Below are 22,697 nucleotides of genomic sequence, written 5' to 3'. Positions count from 1 at the left end.
AATCCTAAACAGATGTAAAGCTTAATAACCATCAGAAGAAAGCCGCTGGGATCAGGGACTCATTTTATTCAATTCAACATTTTGAAAAGGCTGAAAAATATTTCTCAATTATTTTCTTGCCTTTTTTAAAATATAACTTTAAACTTCCTGCTACACATCAAGAGCAGAGGACATTTGGTGGACTTGTCATCGTCAGTCCAAAAATGTGATGATGTAATTGAGATTTTTTTTTATTATTGAGTGAAACATCCTTTATTGGCTGGTTATGGCTTCCTGGCCACCTGGTACCTGACAACGAGCATCTTGCAAGACAAGGAGGCCAAAAGGACAGAAACCAACGATACACTATTAAACGCGGAAAGTCAGGTTGCACAACACGCCAAAAATAAAACCCCTCACTTACTGTATTTCAGACCGAAAGTGAAAGCCACCGAAAAAGTTCCTGAACGCAGACATAGATACTTTCCTGACAGATAGTCTTAGTTACCTTCTGGTACCCCCCCCCCCCGCCCCCAGATTTAAAGCTCCTGTGACAAGCAGCGCATATTCCAACATGACAACGAGCAGATGATGCTGCCAACTCCATGACTAGAGAAGAGTGCAGATACCTGGAAAAAACAACTGTCCATTCACCCACTGTGGGTCTAGAAAAATCACTTCAGCTAGTTGACGGCTCGGACTTTTAATTTAAAGAAAATAAAAGTTTAGGCATTGAAAGCCACAATGAAAAGGACAAAAACAGGTTAGGTATCAGTGTGCCGAAAGGAAGGACACGCCCCCTAGTGGAGAATGCCGTACAAAACAAGAGGTCAGCATCCAATGGTACCGAATGAACATGGTCCAATGTTTCCTGGATCTGACCTTTTTGACTTTTGATTGATTTTGAAGTAACAGTTCAGATCTCTTTTATTAACTAGTCCCAGACAAGAGACGACACAAACATTGCTCACCTCTCCTCTCGGATAAGAGGAGTCAAGAAGCGAGCGCTGTCATCTTCGTGGCTGCTCTGCTGGCTGCTCTGCTGGCTGCTGCACGGCACATGACACAAAAGTATGGCTGTCAATCATTACAGCGGAAGGAATCTCATCAGGGGTTTGCATTAGTTACTGTGTAAACTGCAAAAGCACATTTGGACTCTGCAAACCGGAAAAACAGGAAGAAAGGTTTATTTCATAAACTCGTTAATCATTTAATTTTTTACCACTGGAACTAACATCAGCTATGCAATATTGTGCAAACTAAGCATCACTTATATATATATATATATATATATATATATATATATATATATATATATATATATATATATATATATATATATATATATATATATATACACACACAACATGGTAACTGTCAAATCTAGTGTATTTGGCAACATGTTCGGTTTGGATAAGAGTCCTCTCCTATTCATGTACATCTCCAGGAATAACACTAGAGGGAGCTATATGACACAGTCTATAAAAGGATAAAGCTGCACTTAGAAATACTGCAGATTTGTAAAGTAATATATTTACAGAGAGAATCATTAACATATGGGAAAGCACCAGTAGTTTGGAGACGCCACAGCAGTTTGAGTGAAGCTATTTGTTAGACATTTACTTTCACATTTCATTGTCAAAAAGGTCAACGTTTAAGATGCATAAAAAAAAGAGATCATTCCCCTATTTTAAGCATCTTCTTTCATTCTGTCCACACTGACATTTAAGAATAAAGCCAGTCTGTTGGGAAAAGTCTTCATTAATTCACACTCTCTGCTGAAGCAACGCTCAACACACGGTGGGAAAGGAAGCTCGGATGGAGGAAAAAACTCATGTTGAGGCTTACGATTTACTTCAGTTGCCACCCTGGAAATAGTTTTTCAATCATTAAAGAAGCCACTAGCATCATCGTGCTGTGTAACTCGTTTAATTTAACTTAATCAAGTAGTGAGTCTTATAACAGAGTGATTAAAAACACGGGTAGATGAAATTCGCTGGTAACTGTGTTATAAAAGCAGTAAGGTACTTGAGGCAGTACTTTATCTTCAATAATGTAACTGTTCAAGGGTACAGCCTCTCGTAGCTTATTGCTTTAATAAAAGCCAACTTTAGTATTAAAGTATTTCATGCTGTAAATGGGCAGTGTGGGGTGAATTACAGCTGCAGTAATGTTGAGTAGTGTGTATTCTCAGCTTGTGTCTCTCCTATGCGTTTGTTCAGAGTTTCGATGAGTGCATCCTCGTCCTTTGTTGACACGGCATGGGCCTCAAATGAGGGGGGGAATCATTACTCAAACACAGCTGAATGCAACAGGAAGGAGGACAAACAAAATATGGTGAATTTTAATCCATCCACACCATGCAATAAAAGCCCTTTACCAATCCCTATTTATTATTATTTTGGATTTTTCTTCCTCCCAAGTACAGAATGCACACAGCACAGTCGCCCTGAGCTCACACATTAAAGCATCGTCTCAGTGCCTCAGTCTCTAAGTACATTGATGTTAATGTGTTGGGAGTGGCAAGAATGTCTTATTTTAGTTTGAGCCGCAGTAAGATTGTAAAGAGTTGTGTTACTTCATGCCCCCGTTAATTTTTAATGTGACAAGAGGGAACCTCATCCACGGCTGTACATGGTATTTCATTCACTTTGTGTACAACCTGGAAGTTTAAAGGCTGAAAAACAGGGAACTAACGAGCTTTTCAACCTATCAGCGTCATCGAAGGGGGCCGAGCATCCCGGGGGCCCTGGTGGACCTGCGTTAAGTTTGTCGTCCAGCTGATGGCGTCCTGCTCGGAGGGAGGCTGCGCGTCTGAAATGTCCGAATGCTGGACGAGAGGCGGTACACCACCTACTCGAAATAGCGCTGCAGCTGTCAGCCGGGAAGGTATCAGAGCGGGACTCAAGGATACATCCTCAGGCTCACCCCCTCCTTCCCTCACCCCTCCCTCACCCCCTCCCTCCTGACACCACAGCTTCACCAATTCAAAACAAGCCGGGAGCCAGTGACTACTGGACAGCTAACGGTCAAACGCAGGTTTGCACGCCTCTGTGAGCAGAACACCGCCGCTCCGAAATTAAGAACAGGCCACAAACGTCTGATTGAATGTGCCCCGCCGGGCCGGCTCACCAACCTGGTACGTCACCACCTTTGATTTGGTGATCGAGAGTCAACGAACTGGGAATCCGTGAGTGAGTGGGAAGAACACAATTTGCAAGTTGTGCAAAACATGGGCTGGTTGCACCCCTGCGCCAGAAGAGACGTTCCAACACCTTCCTGATACCTGCACTAGCACATCGGGCCCATCTGTGCGCTGTGTAAAAGGGGGGGGGAAAGAGAGCGGGGCTCCATCCTTAGCTCCATGGGAATTCTATCAAGGAGAAAACCCTCTGGGAATGTCTCATTAACATCACCACTGTTTCCATATTGAAAACGGCACACGTACACTCTAGTTGACGAGGGGCTTTTTCGCTGTGCAAACGGGTTCTTCGGAGGCCGGATTTGGCCCGAGAGCCGAGTAGGACACGTCCTCGCTCTGGCTTCCTGTGTGTCACGGGGGAATTTTTAGGTGTGCGATGCTCTCTGTTATTAAAGGGGCAGTGTACATCTACTGGTGATGTTACAGATGGCAACAACCTGTCCATCTGATCCCCCCCCCCCCCCCCCTTTCCAAATGTGAATAGGAAGTATGTCGGCCTACAGGTATCTTTGGGATTTTACTACTATAAGGAGCTATTTTTGTCCGAATTTTCTTTTTCATGACTAAGTATTTGTTTAGCATCAAGTTATTTTTAATTTAGATATAACTGAATCAGGCTTTTAGATAAACAACAACTGCAAAGAAGCTATGTAAAGTCATTAATACTGAAAACAAATCTAACGCGTCGGTTTAATTGAGTGAAGTAGATATATCATAATAATCAATAGCAAAGAACACTCACAGTCTCTGTGCTGTCAGCAAGCTGAGAAGACAAGAACCAAGATGAAGAGTGAGCTACGGACAGCTGCAGTGGCCGATGTAGACATACCTTTAAGGATTTAAGAAGCCACTACATTCCCTAAAGCCCTAAATGTTACACACGGTTGAATCAAGTCTATTTGGTATGGTTCAGCGTATTTGGTGTCGCGTCGAGCGCTTTGAATCGCCGCAGAGGGGCAACACGAATAACCTTGCATCGCTGTGCGTTGTTGCAGGTGCATCTCACGTCAGCACAAGAATCTCACACTCAACACCTGAGGTGAACAGTTACTCACCTGGACAAAAGCTATTCGGCAACATTAGACAATAGGTCATCAAAATGAACTTCACACAAGTCAAAAGCAACAAATGAAGCACAACATGCCCTCGCATCGCAACATGACAAAAACCCAAGTTAACGATAACGCCAAGATTACCATTAGGATCCGGATTATTTATCCCTCCCACCCAGTGCTTTGAGCCCGTGGAGGATTCCACGCATGCAGCGAGTCACAAGCAGCAGGCCGAGGAGGAGCCGCGTCGTCTTAGCACCGCAGCGTGCTGCTACGACGAGGAGCGCTTGTTAGACCCGCTCACTTCTGCGCGTCGGCGCTGGATAACGACAGGAGTTTGCACTCAGTCATGTTGACAAAGGTTTTGTACTCATCCCGAAGGAGAGGCGATGTCTTCCAGTTCGGCGAGAGATAACACATTGAATTAAGTTGTACCTGTCTGACAGATTTGACCCGCGTGGGATACAACACACGACGTTATTCACCAGGAGAAAAACTTTATCCAATTTAAAATATAAAAAGGTGACAGTGGCTCTCAATACTTTTTAAATATTTAAAATATTGCGTGATTATCATACTTATTAACACTTTTAATCTGCACACGCTCATTACTTCCACCAAGGTTCGGTTGGTTGGTTTGTCAGCAGGATTTGGAAAAAAAATAGCTAATTCATACGATATGAAAAAATAGATATTTTATTTTATGTATGTATTTTTAAGAGCATATATTCAAATCTCTATAACAGCGCTCCTGAAGTGCCCATTACAGTTTAACATGTTTACATTAAGTTACTGTGAAAAGGACCCAAGAATCCCTTTCCTTCAGTATTAACATCACATTCTGTCTCACAACCAGGCAGAAAGAGACCCTCGCCCCTTTCCTCTAGTACTGCTGTCAGGCCAACTCTTTAGGGATTAGATGATCTATCACCCGAGCCACTTGTTTCAAACACACACACACACACTCGCTCTTGGTTGTATTGATGCTCTTAAGAAGCAGCCACCTGTTCGATCCTGTGACCCCAGAGCAGAGGTCTGCAGTCAGCTGAATCTTTCCCGGACTGAAACGACCTTTGCCATTAATTGTGAATCCAGAAGCTCAAGATGTGCCACGTTAACATTTGTTCTGGTGTAACCTAAACCCAAGTTACCTTCCTCACGCTCCACTTAACATAACGCCGCTGAGACATAAAAAACATGTTAAAACGCCACTGTGTAGGAGAACCCAGGATTACTTCAATCCCTTTATAGGACATAAGAACATAGAACGCGTGGCACTTGGTTTCATTAAGTAGCTACATGTATCTTTTTTTAGTTATGTTAAGTTTTGTCTGTTATTTCAGTTTAATGGCTTAAGTAACCCTGTAACCCTCTTCTTGTATTTAAAGTGTCATTTGTGTCATTAAACCTAAAGCCACGCACCACTCAAATATATATATATATATATATATGTTTATAAAATTGGCTCCTTCAAAGTACCCCCCCCCGTTGACATGTCAACAACTTAACCCTCCTGCAGTCAGCGATGCCAAACATCAGCGCATGCAGCACGCAGCCCTGGAGCAGCGTGGAGGTTTTAGGGCAGAAGGGAGGGGGGGGGGGGAAGAGAGGTGAGTAGGGAGGGGCCCACACCAACCTGCTCTCACTGCCTTGCTCCTTCTTCTGTCGGACCTTCAGCCACTTCCTCAGCAGGAAGCGCTTGCGTCGCGGCGAGGCGCTGGGCGTGGAGCAGCTGGACCAGGAGGAGAGAGCGTCTTCGTCGCTGGACGGCGTGATCTCGATGGAGGGCAGCTGCAGGTACTCCTTGGAGCCCGAACGGGCCTTGAGGTGACCGACGGCCAGCCGCGCCGCCTCCGCGTCCCTCTCGCTGGGCACGTTCCTCATGCGCCGCATCTTGAAGCGCTTGCGCCTCAGCGTCGGGGTGGAAGAGCTGGATCGCACGGAGCCGTCCGACGCGGCGTTGCGCCCTCCGTCCGAATACGAAGGAGCGTCCTTCGGGACGCTCACCTGGAGCGACGGCGGCCTGAGGGTGTCACCCATGGTCCCGACTAGCTCTCTGAGGTGCAAGTTCTGCAGCCCGACCGGCTTTTGTTAAAGCTTCCCGCTGAAGAGACGAGGCCAAATTCAAATCCTTTACATTCTTTGGTGGACGCCCCCCCCCTCCTCCCTCCTCCCTAGTTGACTTTAAATCCCTCTCCGCGTGCCAGCCAGTGGATTGAAAAGACTAAGGCTGAGAAACCCCGATAGCAGATATCCAGGGGGGCCGGACCGGGTCCTTCTGCTGCTGCTCCTCAGCTGTCGCCCAGTGGCTGGCTGGCGGACTGAAGAGCTGTCTTGTGGCAGTAAACTCAGCCCCTCCGGCTGGATTAGATGACAAAGGGGGCTTCTGTTCGGAGAGCAGCGGATGAAAGATGTATAAGGTCTGACAGTGAGTGTAACGCAACTCCTCTGCTGGGCCTCCCCAGGGACAGGCAGGTCAAGTTACACGCACATCTCATTGGCAACGCCGCTGTCCGAAGCTGTCGCTATAGCTGATGCTAAAGAGTAAGGCACCAACTGTTAGCCCTTTGAATATTGGTGCTGATGGTGCTGTCACTTTGTGCTCATTTCAAAGTCCCGGCAGAAGAAGATTCCGTTTGCGCTGGGGGCTTGTGCGAAGTCCGTCTTGCGTCCCGCCGTGTCCGCGCGGGTAATGCCTACAGGTTAGAGGGAGGTGATTGGACTGCAAGGTACGAGGCAAGGCTGAGGGTGATGATGACCAAGTGAAACTGCCACACATACAGTACACATACAAGCAAAAGGCAGTGAGAGTGCAGATCAACATGCACAGCCAGCTAGCATGAGGACCATAACAGGAAACAAGCAGCACACGTCTGATGGGGTTGCACAGACAAACTCATGCTCACATGACCACATTCTGATCTACTTTACACACGGCGCCTTCTCACCACCACGCACCAGCCCGGCTTCCTCACTCACCTTCATCACAGACCTTTAAACATCCGGTCTAAATTCCACAAACCAGACCAGAGATAACAAGACAACCTGGACCAAATACGATAGCCATCTACATGGTGGCCAGCGGCTGTTTTTTTAGGATCAAAGTGCATCCGCGGAAACGATAAGAGCACCACACAGTAAGGGCATCCGATAAAAACTCAAGAAACAAACAAAAGAAACCTTGACCTTGACTGAAAAGCCAACGTGCTGACAGCCTGTCTAATGAGTAGCGCCGAGCGCGGGCCTGGAAGGTACTTGTCCAAACATACGAAATATAAAATGAATTGTGGCCAGCCTTCACAAAGGAAGCAGTCAGAGGTGAGGTGGTTAATAAACACCCCCATATGCGTTCTCCTACTAGCCTACGCTTTTAAAGCAAGTGAGAGACATATGGCAGTGGGAACCGAGATAGAGAAGAGCACAGAAGTATTACAAAACATACGGTTACACCTAAAAATACTGTTTTAAAACTAAATCAGTTAAAGTCGGAGAATGAAACGTTAACAAAGTTTAGATACCTTTTCCAGTGTCACATGACACAAGGGCTAACACGCTGACGAGCTAACGAGCTAACGAGCTAAAAAGCTAATTTTCCGGCCAGTTGCAAGCAAGTTGTTCGTGTACCCAGCAAGCGGAAAACAGCTGTTCGACCAGAGCGGTGAACAGCTGTTCGGGCTACAAAAGGGCTAACACGCTAACTCACCAGCCAGTTGCAAGCAAGTTGGCCAGCGAGCGTGGAACAGCGGGAAGGCCGCGGCCCTTTTCAGGGTCAATAAATGAATGTGTTTACTTGAAAAAACGTGACATACCGGGATACCTTAAGAATCTTCTTAATACTGCTATATGGATCTTTAGCCGTACAGTGCAGCCCTAGTCTCCAAGTACCCTGTTGTAGTGCAGAGAACGAATACGATATTTGTTAAAACAAATGATGACTTCAGCTAAGAAGACCTTTTCATGGCCCCGCCGGGTCGCGCCTGCAATGCCATTCCGTTAAAAGAGTCCATACATGTATAAGATGTGGCTGGTGTGTAACTGGTTTGGGGCCAAGCATTGCTGTAAAACTCTTCTTTGCTGCTGCACTCCCTCAGAGAGGAACTCAACCGTGCAGTAATCGAGCCCGAAGGGAGTGGAAGCATGAAAAGGCCTTTTCTTAAATGGAAGAAGTGAGAACAGAACTTCTCTTTACAGTTCATCCAAGAGATTTAGTAGAAGGGGGCTATGACGAAGATACTGGAAGGCCATGACAAAAAGAGGTTTTTGGAAGAGGGTTTTAAAGCTACAGCCAAGCAGCTTAAATGATATAACAAAAAACAATATCTTCCATCTCAAAGTCTGTTAAAGTTTTTAAGAGCTGCAGAAATACAATATATCAAAACTAAGTTCACAAGAAATGTACTGTGAGGGATATTATATGCTAATAAAATCCAAACTCTGGTTATGGACAGTTACATCTTCTAGTAAAGCAATTTTATGTCTACAAATTACATGCTTTGGCCAGAAAATAAAGTGCAGAACACTACTACAACATGAGTAATTCTGCACACTAAACTTAATACAGCTATCAAAAACCAGTGTAGATGCGGAGCATGCAGAGCCAACGCCATGGTCCTGAGAGAAGTAATACTGATACGGCTGAGTTGCATGGAGAAACCTTTTTTAATAAACCTTTAGAATAAATACTATTTGGAGAGCGGCCTTTTAATTATTCATCCCAGCAATAACCATGTCAAATGGCTATACAAGCTAGGAGAGGCAGATTTTTTCCTTTTCTACCCCTTTCTAGGCACAATAGATAAACGTGTGAAGGCAAACATTGCTATCGATGAAGTGGAGATAGCCACACAGCGATCAAGAGTTCCATTGGGATCCCGCCAGCAGTTTCATTCGCAAATATTTGACATAAGGCAATTGGACTGTTTGAGGGTACGAGCTAAAAAGGCTCACGAGAAAGGGTCACTTCTGTGCACAGATTCTCCATTCTCATTGGAATAAAACCTTTTTTTTTATTGCACTCAGTATATAAACAGATTTTACTTTCAATGAGAAATCACTGAGGTCTAAGACTTCCAAGAGGTTTAACGTTCTACCCAATGGTTTACTACTTGAAATACCTGCGTATTGTAATATTCACACATACTCTGAGCCAGAGGCTGAGTTTGGAGGTGGGGAAACATCATGCATTAATCATGGCAAGACAACGTTTCCTCTTACAGTTTCACACGCTCTACCAGCCTCAGGTCGCTCTCTCTGGCATCGCCGCTCACAACCCGCGTGAGCCGGTGACATCACGGCGGAGCAGATGGGCACGAGGCATTCGTTCAGAGAGACTTGCTTCATGCCACCTTGGTCTTTGTGTGTGGATCGTTCTGAGATTAGTCGGCCTCCAACTGAAGAGCTTGTTGTTGCACCTGTGCAGTGTAGAAATATGGTGAAAAAATAGAGCGCACAGCAGGGAGGGGCCCTGACGGGTCTAGCCATCTTGCGCGCGTTGCCACGGACAGATGGGACCTACCACGGAGAAGCTTTGCTTTTACAGCTGAGACCCGGGTCAGAGTTTTCCATTGCCGTGACGGCGACACAACGCACGGCGGTCATGCGATTGCTTTGGCCCTTCACGAGCCATTAACGGCAGTTAAAAGTACAGCGGTCTTGTTGCCCAAGTCTCTATTCTTAGCGCCGCGTCGCTGTCGGCGCAGTGTCAAAGGCCGTTTACGCAGGCGTGCTGATGCTGATTAAACGAACGCTCACCGAAATACTCGCTGCATAAAGTGCCCGTCATCAGTGAGAGGAATCGTGTGAAGGGGCAAGAAACATGGGGCAGTGGAGAGACCTGGAAATCTGCAGTGGATAGACTGTGAAGTATAACAAGCCGTCCGTATAAACTAAAATAAAAGGATAATGGAGAACGATGTGCCAATTCTAGGAAATTCTTCCCCCCAAAAAAGATTTAGCGAGGATACTGAGCTGTGCTAAGCTAAAGTGTAATGAACACATGATCAGTTTTTGGCGGATGAGCTTATTTAGAAACCCATACGGAGAAAATGATGGGGGGATGAGCAGAGCTGAAATAGAGATGACGGGGGACGAGGACAAGTAGTGTCACCAAGGCAACCAGGGTGGCGTTTAATTAAAACTTCTATAACAACAAGAGACGTTTGGAAAATGTGTCTTTGGTGTTAACAGCCAAACTTCACATTAGTCCTGTTCATTATCATGTGTCATATCACGGCAGCTATGTTGACCAATAAACAACACACGAAAGAGGAGACAAATAACTCATAATATTTATAGCCTTCCTCACAGGCGTGGCGCAACCCGCTCCCCACACTGTGGACGATTACTGAGGAGTGACTCACTCATTGGTGTAGCAGAGCATCATGCAACACGACGGGGTGGGAAGCTACGGTGAGAATTTTTCAACAGTGCTCACGACAGCGCCTTTGCGTCTCACCATTTCCCTTTCCTGTGCACCAGTATAAAACGTTGCTACAGCGCTGCAGTCACCCTGGCGCGCTGCAAAGACGAATGAAGGAAGGCGTTGTGCTGCGTGAGTGAGCTCAAGTGAAAACAGACAGGTCTCTTTCTTAGAGGAGTTTATTCAAACATTCATTTACTGACAGTCCCAGCGAAAAGATACAACAAAAACACGCGACTAAAAGACCATCCCATCTGGCTGCCTCACAAATGCATGCATTTTAAATGAGGCGTCACCTACAAGCTCTAACATACAGCTGGTATTCTGATGTTTCCAAAGAGTCAAAGTCGTTTTAATGAGAGCTGGCAGGCAATCGATGTCCCGCAGTTCTCCTCGCAACAAAGGGGCTGCCTCCTCCGACTCTTTGGTCCACGTCTGTAGAGACTGATCAAAACCCCCCAGCTTTCATCTCTTATTTAGACACCCTGCCTCCTAAAAATAGCCCATGTTACACTATGGAAACAGCCCCGGCGCTTTGCTGAGGTGCAACACAGTGTGTAGTACTATGTGAGGATGTGAAGATTGATGAGTGATGCCGAAAATCCAAGTTGCTTTAGTTTCGAAATTATTGGATTTCAGATGAAGGTATTGAATGACGCTGCTTACTCGTTTAACCCCTAGTTTACTAATTGGTTTACTGGTAGCTAGGGCTGAACCACGAATCGATGAAATCGATAAAATCAATAAAAATGGATTATTAAAAGTGGTGGCAACGAATTTCATTATCGATAATCGTTGTGTCGCGCGGTTACCACATGAGGAACGTAAGGAGCAGCTCTTCTGCTGCTGCTGTTTACTCGTCATCCAGCTGATCAAGCTAGCGTTAGCTCGCTAATAGCAAGTTAGCAAGGCTAAAGACACGTTTTTATTTACTCGCCTTTTTTGGATCATTAATTGTTCAATCTGTGGTCTTGTATATATTTCGTGCTTTGGGACAGCATAAGGTAAAAGCATTTTACTTCTGCCTTGAAAAGCCTATGGTAAAGTTAGGTATGCTTCGCCACATGACGTAACGCAGATGACATCATGTGTGTGGTCAGCATCAAACAGGAAGCAACCCCCTACAAAAAATGTCCCAATATACCTGAATCAACCCTAGTACTTGGTTATTTTTTAGCTCTATTTAGATGTGGTGCATACAGTAACTTAACTTGCACTACAATGATGGCAATACTTTAATGAATAAGCTTCAAGTGAACGTGGGGGTGTGTCAGAGTTTGTGCGTCTGTGAGTGTAGTATAGAGAACAAGTTCTGACGTTAAAACCAATCCTGTTAAATTTTCTGATTTGAAGTTGTTTTTTTACTAATAACTGGAATTTACGGGGCTTATTGGGAATAAACTGGAAATTCTGGGGTTGTCTTTACCTTGTCATAAGAAGACATGCATGCAAACATTTCTAATACAACTTTTAAAAATTACATTGTTGACTTTTTTGATATTTTGTGAGTAGAACTTTATTCTTTCATTCATTCATTCATTTTTTTTGTATAATTTCATTCCTCTAAATGTTTTCTTCCTGGACCTCATCAACGTCCTCCTTACTGTCCACTTCCTGTCAACATCTGTCTCTCAAACAGCGACCAGTTGCGACTTCTTCTCCGCCGCCCCCCCCCCCCCCCCCCGCCCCCGGCGTCTATCCCCCAGCCCTGCAGTAATGTGGTCTCAATAGCCCTGCTGCAGTGTGATAAGTTGCCCTACTCTCGCTTTTTGATGCACCCCGAAAACAGATTTTTTTTTTTTTTAATTCCACAAATTCCCGAGCCAAAATTCACATGGAAACTTTCCGGAAACTTTCCGGAAACTTACCACCCCTTTGCAACCCTAGCAGCGACTTTGATCAGAATTAATCCTTAACACCACAATGCCATAATTATAAAGAGTCAAAGAGGAATCAAATTAGCCTTTGAGAGACTGTGTTTCAGCCTGGATGATGTGTCTGAATTCCCTCTGATTTGTTTTGTTTGATTTGCTGTCCTGCTTCATACGGGAGGGTGAATATGTGCGCTATGTTTATGTGGCAGTAAGTTTCCATCTGGCTGCACAGACACCACTAATCTTGCACAAAAGCGCAACTTTTGTGGTTTAGAAAAAAACTCTCGAAAAACAGAGCGTGGGAGTGTGCCACATTCGGATCCGTGGTCACAACCTATTTTCACAGCTTCTGATAGCCGGCTCACAATCACACAAACTGCTCCGTTTGCAGACGAACCGTGTTGTGTGTTGTTTATGAAGAAAGGAATGTCGGGTAGAGACAAATCAGTAGACATTATCCCAGGCTTTTCACAGTCTGCCTTTTTAACTAAGATTAACTAAGAGCTTTTACACTTAAGAAATTGTGCACCAAATGTTTAGACCACATAGAAAGCTCAACAGGAAGAACACTCAGGCCTCATTCCCTGGAACTGGAGTATTAATACTGAAACCCCCCCAAAAAACAACTCTGTCATTTCAATGGGTCGCGTCAGACAAAGGCATTGGGACGTGTTATAATAAAAAAGTGACAGGTACATGATGAGAGGTTACCGTAACAAATAAAGTAAAATATTCATGTGACGACATTCAACATAATGGACAACTAACACATATCCAAAAGCTAAAGAATCACATCCTTCCACTCAATGTATGAAAAACTACTTCTTTTGCAGAAAGAAGGGGGAAACCACTGCGAGCAACGGCTACCGTGTGTTCACCAACTGCCGTTTCCTGTGGGGTTCGGAGGCATTTTCCCAGGCCTGACAGCAGCCGAGGGAGGAAAAGCGGCCCCGGAAACTGGGAGAGATGGGACTGTGAGATGCATTCTAAGTGATCTCATTCAGACGGAGAGCGCTGGGCACAGTAACAGCCCCCAAACGGCTCAGAGGAGCGACGGCTCTCTTTGGGAGCCCCTTGCTGTTGCTGTTGTTGTTGTTGTTGTTGTTGGTGGTGTTTCGCCGCGAGGGAGCTGCAGGCCCTTCCCCGGCAGCCACGTCTCCAGATCGGCAACACATTCAAAACTATGCTTTGAACTATGACAACAATCCCATTACAGGACCAGTTGACCAAGACTAGACTATGTCTTATTATATTTGAACTGATCCGCATATCTCAGACTAAATAATACAATGGTTACGAAAGCTTCCAAACCGTTCACTATTTGTATTTACATAGCTGCCCCTAAATCTGCATCCGGCAGGCGCCCCCGAGGGTGTATCTTCAGATCCATAACGAGATTATTCAAATGGCATTAAAAAGGCTGCAACTTCCTTGCAGTCGCAGTAAAGTACGCTTGACTGTTTGGGAAGGATTATAATGACCAGAAAACCGTGTTACAGCATTCACAAAAACCACAATGATTATAGAAAATCAAGTCGATTAAATAAAAAGGGGGAAATCATGCTTTAATGTGAGATCACTGTGCATTTACACTGAGATGCATTGAATATGGTAAAAACAAGCATACGTTTCAGCTAGGAGAATTACGATGTATTACTTAAACATCACACCTACAAACTACAAGTTTGAGAACAAATGAAATAAACTGCGCTCATCGAGGACCAAACTGAAATATAATGTTACAAAAAAGCTCGGAATGAGTAGATTGTCTTGTTGTAATGTGATACAACCAACAGAACAGTGCGCAGTACAGGCAAGTGCTTGTTGCCACCAATGTGAAGGTTATGAGTCGGAACAAGTGGGATCTGTTCCAGCCTGGCTTACAGTGTATCAGTTTGCAGCCCGTGTGCACACAGAGAGAACTAACGTGGCTGTTTCGGCTCTGAACACATGACCACATGAGGTGAGTGCGTCGAATACAAGAAGAAAAAATAGAGAACTTAGCATGCAAATAGACATGAAATATATAAAAAAAAAAAAAATAGTCATTTGTGGACACTGACCCCTACTTTAAAGTTAAATAGACCGACCCAGTGGGAGCCGGGTTTCGAACCGGCAACCCTTTTGACGCGGATGCTGTGCACGTTTGAGAGGCCCCGCTGGGGAACGCACGACCCGCAGCATCTGTCTGAGACAGACGGGGGGGCAAAGACTCCCTTCAGAATCCTATTGGTGGCGTCAGGATATTGACACCCCCCATCTTTGTGATCACAAACACGTGTTCCCAATCGATGGTCACGTGTAAAGCGGGAATATCGGCGAAGGTAACGTCGTTGGCCGAAGTAACAAGGTCGAACTAAACAGCGAACCTCGGAGAACTCCCATAAAAGTCCCACTTCGTTTCACCCACGTGCGTTTTCTTAGTATTTTTTTTCTTTCCTTACCTTCGATCCGACCTTCGCCAGCTTCCACCAACGTGTCCAGCCGACGCGGGCGCGCGCGCGCGGATACGCGGGGGCTCGTCCACGGCGGCAGGTTGAATCCATCCGGCTGTCGCCCCGCCACGAGGAAGTGGAACCGGTGCACCCGGGGAGGCGGAGAACCCGCAGCCCGTGACCTGACGTGAGGAGAGCGGCCGGGGAGCAGTCCCACCGAGCGGTGACCTGATCAGGGTCTGACCGCGCAGACCCAATGACCCCCCCCCCCCTCCACTTTTTAACCTGTTAGCTGCCTGAGAGCTGCAGCTCAAACGTCTCTTCAGGGGGATGCTTCACAATACGATTCACCACGCGGAGAACCTTTAATTGGATGTTTTCGTTATTCAATCAACGCTTCTTTTTATAAGCTGTCTGCTCTAAAAAATATATATATATATATATATATATATATATATATATATATATATATTTCAGGGTCCTTGATGTGAAAACATCAATGAGATTTCCTGGATTTACGATGGAAATATATGAAACTATTTGGTTTTGTTGTTCTACATTACATTAAAGACAATGTGTGGCTCACTAACACAGATACAAAAATAATAAAAAAAAAAACTTTAATGTAAACGTGAAAACATCTGGATAAAGTGAAAGGAATTATTCATATAAAATACTGACGCAAAAACCCACCCCCACAAAGACGAAGGATCACAACAGTCAAACGGTAATGCTGTTAAACGTGAAATCCCTTTAAAGCAAAGCTTCATATGTATATATATAATTCATGCAGTGAAGCACTAACCCTCACAGGAAGCCACCAGCAGGGTGCACCCTCACTCAGATTTGACTTGAAAAAAAACCTCCAGACGACTCTGATCTGTGGCCACTTGCTGTGTCACAGAAGATGAAGCTTGACCTTCTCTGCCTCCTTCGGAAACAAAGGGTCAAAGGTTACAGACAAACAACGTGTGCCCCCCCCCACCCCCCCCTCCTCCCCTCCTCTCTGGAGTGTGACTTTTTCCTGGGGGGGCCTCGTGCCCGTTGTCCGGCAGAAACAAACTCAATCCCGGGACTCTACGGACGACCTGAACAATGTCTCTATTGACGAGAGGGTGACGGAAAGAAAGGGAGAGCGAGAGAAAAGGAGAAGGCAGACGGTCCGACTGACTGATGAGATGGCGACAGATCGGCAGTTATGATCCGGTTACAATCAACATCATTCACTGGGCTCTGATTGTCTGCCATTAGTCGGCTCTCCGGGGGGGGGGGGGGTGGGGTTTGCTTCGAAAGCACATTTTGTCCTTTCCGTTGTTCTGTTTAACGCCAACGTTAAAGTCCTTAATTTTTCCTAAGTGGGCAATTGTTTACTGCATCTACTAGAATACAATAAAAACACCTTTTTTAATAACAAAACCCGCATCAAAATGCAAGAGTAAAAGAAGAAGACGTGAAGAACAAAGGTGACAGTTCACATTGATGCTGCCTATCAGTGATCTTTCCAACTGATGTTGGCGAGTTTCTTCAGACAAAACGAGACACTGCTTACTCAGCATATCTCCTCTTCCCACCCAAGGCCACCTAATCCTCAAATATGATGGCCAAAAACACTACAATAGTGCAGAGTAGTCACATCTGGCTTTGCGTCAAACAGCTGCGATGCAAACACTGACACGGAAAAATATGAATACAACATACATGGCATTCATTTGAAAGTTTCCTCAGTTATCAACTGTGGATTCTTTTGTTATAATTTCTCTTACAGCTTTAAAATAAAGTAAATTACGGCCGTCGCAATGTCGTTTTTTTCCCCCAGTGAATGGAAGTTACCACATATGACATTGAATGTCAATTTGACTTATAGGCCAAAATGCGTAATTACAATTCTCAGGTCCTTCACAGGACGCCATTGATTGTTGGTAGAGATCGAGGTAGCCGTAAAAGAGCCGTCTCAGCAGCGGTAGCAACTGTCTTCACGCACTTCATTCACAGCTGAAAGAACTGCAGATAAAAGGGAGAAAAGGGAGAAAAAAACAAACAAACAGAGAGACGGAGAACGACACCGAGAGGGACGAACAGGAGATGAATCTGCAGACTTTGCACACGTCTCGGTGCAGTAAATCGCAGCCTTCCCCAACACGACATTCGTCTTCCGGCCGCCTATCTGGCTGCTCCAGATGAACGGGGGGGGGGATGAATCTGTGGTTATTGTCAACTCCCCCTCGTCCCCCAACTCATTTGTGAAAAGACTCTTTCATATGCATTTTGTGTACAAGACATGAAGTAAGAAATATACACAATGGGGGAAGGCGGGTGCAATTTTGCTTGGTTTCCACGGTAACAACCGGGAGATGGTTGCTATATTTAACTTCCGATGGTAAAGTTGGTTCACTGGTGGTGGACGTGTGATTTATAGACTCTTATTGATTGAAAGGTTCTTTACATTTTACACAGACTGCAATAAAAGACAATAATTGCTAGTTTTATTTTAAAACACCAGATTGGAAGAAAATGTTGACGTTTACACCACATGTATATTATTAAGACTAGTACGATGTTGTGGTGAGAATGAAACTGAATGAATGAATGAATGAATGTCTAGTGGACAAAAAAATATGCATTTTTTAAAGAAATAGCAAAGTTGACATTAAAGGATAAAGAGCAGATGATGAGTCCATCAAACATCAGGTAAATTCTTACATTACAACAACGCTCCACATAAATGTGTCAATGCATTCTCTTTTCGCTCATTGAAATTAAAATGTATTAATCTAGACACTTGGCTAATGTTTTTGGCCATTATTTGAACATGTGTTGTATAAGATTGCGTCACGTTGCACTGGGCTTTCCTCGTCTTGATGCTGATGCTGCAGTTCCAACTTGTCACCATTAGATGTTACTGCAGATGTAACGTCCAATGTCAGTCCGACGTGCCACTCATCTACTGGCAATAATACCAGAATCGCATTACTGACACAATTGTGTTGGTGTGCTGACTTTTCCAGGAAAAATGTTTTGATGTTTTGGAGACATACTGCTCACAGGAAGAGAGAATAGAGGCACGCAGTGGAGTAGAGATGGAAACATGCAGGGAGGAAATAGAAACTCAGCAGACACAGCAGGGGTCTAAAGGTACACATACATTATCTGGCATCATTTCAGGTTGCATGTGCAATGATTGCTAACATTGGCCTGAGAGGCTGTTAAAAAAATCAACAACCCGAGCAGCTCACACAAATAAAGTGTTGCCTCTGGCTTTTAGCAAGATGCATTTTAGTTTGCTGCGTTTTAATTATGTTGTGAAAAATGCTGCTTATCAGGTCAATTATAGTTGGCATTCCAGTGCTGCTGGAGCTATTGATTCATCACATTAAATAGTTTCTGCAAGGGAGCAGTCATGAATTGTTGATGTAGTTAGAAGCAAAACCTATGTTTTTTATATTCAGAGCACTGACAACGAAGGTGTGTCTTTATGATGTACTCGCTAAATGAGGGCTCATAGCGGGGAGTGAAGAGGTGGGACAACTAACACGGTTAGATGGTTCATCATGGGAGCAAACATTAGTGAGACAAGTATTGCAATCATTTATTAAAACAAAAAAACAAATGACCTGGCAACCCACAGTCCTGCAAATATATATACTATATATCTGTCAAACTGCTTGTTTTTCCACCAATGTTACAATCCGACATGTTGTCACTGACACATGTGGCCAGAGTAGCTCAGGAAATAAAATAGCCCCAAAAAACATGCTGAAGTCCTTTTTGGCAATGAGTCTCACAGATACTCGTCCCTCTCCGTGTCTTCTCCCTTCGCCCCCCACCCCCCCCCGACGCATCGCAGTGCTGATCATAAATCCCACAGATTATAACCAAATCCCATTTGCTCCTCGTGGCTTCTCAAACCGGAGATCTGTCATCTCCTGCGACTTCTTAAAACCTGCACTAATGCCTGTTGTGATGTTGGCAGACAGCAACGGAGTGACGCTGCTTGTTATTGGATGAAGCTCTCAAGACAACCAACTCAACAGTTGTCTTTTTTTTTTCTTCTTCTTCATGGATTTCAGCTCTTCATTCTCCTCTAAAAAAGCCTTGTTTATTGTGTTCAACAGAATGAATCACGGCTCATCGCCACAACACTGAAAACGTTAATTTTCTTAACTGATGAAGTCATCGGAGGGAAAATCACACTCCCGGAGGCATGTGAAACCGCTCAATATGTCCCTGTGGACGTGTGTGTGTGTGTGTGTGTTTTGCACATTATGCAGATGAGATTTTCAGCAATAAGTGGCGGCAGAGCGACGATCTACACCAAAGAGCCGTGAGACGCATTCACAACCGGCATCATTTTAAAACAGAAAAGAACCATTGACCGTAGAGAGTGTTTGAGACATAAAGAGTCACTGGGCTTTATATTGTTGTGGCCTAGAGGCCGATCCGGTGTGTCCACACAGCAGAGGCTTCTTTCAGCATAATGAGCCTCCAGTTTTCCTCATTTGTCTGCTTTCCTTTCTTGAGACACTGAAGGCTGCTAGAATTCTGCTTTTGGTGATCCCCGCGTGCTGAGCATAGCTGAGCATGTGGTGATTTACATGGTTGATCATGTGGCTCCTACACGCTCTTTATAGAAATATTTAGAGGTTTATTCAGAGAATCTGGGTTTTTGCAATTCATGATCGGTTGGTTGTTCATTTAGTTAATTATTATTATTAACTGAGGAATGGAAAATAGGTTGAACGTGAAATCATTGTTGGATAGAACAATCTCTGTGAAACATCACTGCGGGTCAAAACCTCCCTCAGCAGCTACAACAGAACATGATATTTGTTTCGGAGCTTTGTGTGTCGTGTTGTCCGGCAATCTGAAGCTTTGAATTGTTAATAATAACTCAGCCGTTCGTTCACCATTGGACAAAAAGTTCTCCGGGTTTCCATAAAAATGGACATTACATGACGTAGAAAAAGCCCTTCCACTGACAATAAGATACAATCAGTAGTTTCAGAAGGGCTAATGAATGTGGTGACACTATTTTTTGCCACCTTTTGTTGTAAAGTGAAGAATGAACTTTGAATCTCATATTACCTACAATAACCTTATTTGATTCTCTAATTAAAGCCTACTGCCAGTGCCATTGACAAACCCAGCACGAGCTGCTTCAAGTACAAGGTGTGAAAAGTAAAAGTGAGTCACCAGTTTGCTGGTAATAAGGCCCACATTCCTCTTGAGTCACTTCTTACATTAAAGATTGCAATTACCAACAACCTCACATAAACTACTCCCTCGAGTTTGCAAAACCCAGCGCTGAGCTTTGTCTAATTATGTGCAGCGTTACTTCGTTCAGAGATAACTGAGTCGGTGGGGGGGGGGGGGGGGTTATTTGCTTTGAATGGGATCTTTTGTGATAACACATAAAACAAAAGAGCACCAGCACGTTCTCCCATTTCAACGACAGACCAAAGCTCATGTGAACACAGACGTCGAGAAGCACGCGTCGACACCCGGAGCCTCGGCCCGTTTTGGAAGGCGTGTAACGCGGCGTGCAAAAGTTACGTTGCTGTTTCAGATTCAGAGGTTTGACACCACCGTCGTTGCACACGAGCGAGCCTGTGACGTTCAGATCGAGCAGCCGTCATGGAAACGGCTTCACCTTTTGCAGCTGTAGCTCCAGAAAATGTAGAATATATTCAGCTTCTGCCCCTGAGGATTACAGCATTAATTACTCAATAACAGTGAAGGGAGAAAAGGTGTTACTTCGTGACAGTAATGGATGTCTTCAATTTTGAATCAATCAATATGCTGCAGTTTTTGTGTTAAACTATATGAATTTTTTTCCCCCCCCTCCAATTAGAAATTGATTTGAGACAAAAACACGCAGGAAGTCAGCAGCAATTGTATAATAAAATGTATTATATAGACTCATTCCATGCAAAATGAGATATTTCAAGTCTTTATTTGATATAATTTTGATGATTATGGCTATATAATATACAATATATATATATACCAATATATTAGTTTCACCTTTTAAGTTGAATTACTGAAAGTAATGAGCTTTTGCACGATATTCTAATTTTTCAGAGTTTCACCTGTATTTGAATATGAGTCAACAGGTGTCAACGTGCCAGACTCCAGGAAACTGGGAATTCATGTAATTTCCTTCTCAAAGGAACACACTCAAAGCAGTTTTTTATGGTATTAATTCACCCTTTGGGGTGTCTTGGCAAGCTTAGTCACAACTGCGGTACCTAAAAGCTGCCAAATGCTAGAAATGAGTCACTCCGGTCTAAATGCGTTTGAATTTCAGCAGAACGGACAAAGAAAAAAAAAAAGGAGGAGAATGGAACATGATGAACCATTTTCCATCATGATTCATTCAAATGATTAAGACAATGGTCATTTTAACAATGCAGGTACGCTAATGTGTGAAACAAAACAAATCCCCACATTTTTCAAGTGCAGAGCGCTACTCCTCTACTGATACGTGTTCGGACAGCAATGTGAAAAAAATAGGTCAGCACCAGCAGTGAGAGCTCAAAACAAACGGGGGGGGGGGTTCCTCAATAGATTCAGACTCGACATTATTAACTGATGATATAGGAACCTTTTCCAGCACCATCACGCATGGACTTTGTCCACTTACATCCGCCGTCTGAGTTCTGACAGAGACTGTTGAAGAAAAATCGGTTTTAAAGAGTGCTACTCTTCCTGCTCTTGTAAACATGAGAATGCACGACATCTGCAACGTGCGCTGTTCCTTTGATCCGAACTCAACCAACAGCTACATGTGGGTCAGCTTTAGTTTCTGCGCTGAATCACCATCAGAAAGAGAAACATCCTCTTTCCTCCCAAAGAGAATGAAATAACTCAATTAATCTGGCCGTTTCCACATAAAAGGAGGCTCTCCTACTTTAGCGTGTACTGTGTAATACCAGCCCGCAGTATCCACTTAATTCATCCCCACACTTTGATCTTCAACAGGAAAACGCATGATTCGAGAAGTCAGTGAGAAGATCTGCGAAACCCATCCGGAGACATGCCTTGCACGCAGGAGATGAGGGGGTATTTCCAACCTACCGTGTGCACATGTCATGGGTCACTTGGACGTGCCGTTCCACTATCAGGAACCGCAATGCACAAAGCCAGAGGCGAAATGTCCAAATGTCCAAATGTGTGTACAGTGCATTTACCATATGTGGTCTCAAAGCAGGAGCAGCATGGTACGCCACACAGACGGGAAGTCACCCGGAGTCAACTCCCTCAATCCGTCTGCATTCACGCACACACACACACACACACACACACACACGCAGCAGCAGCAGCAGCGAGGCTTGATGCGGTTGGGAGTTGAATTATTAACGTTTTAGGATAACTAGGTTTTTGCTCCTCTCTGGGAAGGATTCAGGGTCAGACCAATAAGATCCCCGGCTAACAGCCACGGAAGGACGAAGATGACGGTGCCGCAGGCCACAGCGGAACATATCAAGCCCAAAATGACTGCCAAATTGAGGTCATGCAGTATGTGTCTATACTTTTACCACACATTTCTTTGTCATCCAACACGTGCTGTGCTTTAGAATATAAAACAAATACATATGAATGTTAGATGTGTGGACTAAAGAAAGGCATAAAGAGAGAGCACAGGATCTTGTTTCAAAATGTATAAATCCACTTCTGGTTCCAGTTTGCCAAAGAAGGATGTGTGTGTGTGTGTGTGTGTGTGCGTGTGTGTGTGTGTGT

The 22,697-nt window shown here is 44.4% G+C and overlaps 1 protein-coding gene across 4 annotated transcripts in view; it reads right to left on the bottom strand.

Annotated features, from left to right (window-relative positions):
- Nucleotides 1-22,697, bottom strand: part of gramd1bb (GRAM domain containing 1Bb) — a 77,155-nt gene that overhangs the window by 42,963 nt on the left and 11,495 nt on the right. Inside the window, exons 1-2 of one of the 4 annotated variants that reach the window (XM_062561086.1) lie at nt 14,970-15,182; nt 951-1,028 (exon numbers count right to left, since the gene is read on the bottom strand). Coding sequence is in view for 2 of the 4 variants with exons in the window: in XM_062561080.1 (XP_062417064.1) it covers nt 951-1,028; nt 5,870-6,273 (482 nt within the window). In the remaining 2 variants the exon portion in view is untranslated. Of the gene's footprint in view, nt 1-950; nt 1,029-5,869; nt 7,024-14,969; nt 15,183-22,697 lie in introns of those variants that run through there. The other 3 variants (XM_062561080.1, XM_037460320.2, XM_062561081.1) reach the window with 3 other exon arrangements.

This window comes from Pungitius pungitius, chromosome 3 (assembly GCF_949316345.1).
Source record: "Pungitius pungitius chromosome 3, fPunPun2.1, whole genome shotgun sequence".
NCBI classification, from domain to species: domain Eukaryota; kingdom Metazoa; phylum Chordata; class Actinopteri; order Perciformes; family Gasterosteidae; genus Pungitius; species Pungitius pungitius.
The sequence above is the reverse complement of the archived record's forward strand: the minus strand, read 5'-3'. Positions and strand labels throughout refer to the sequence as shown.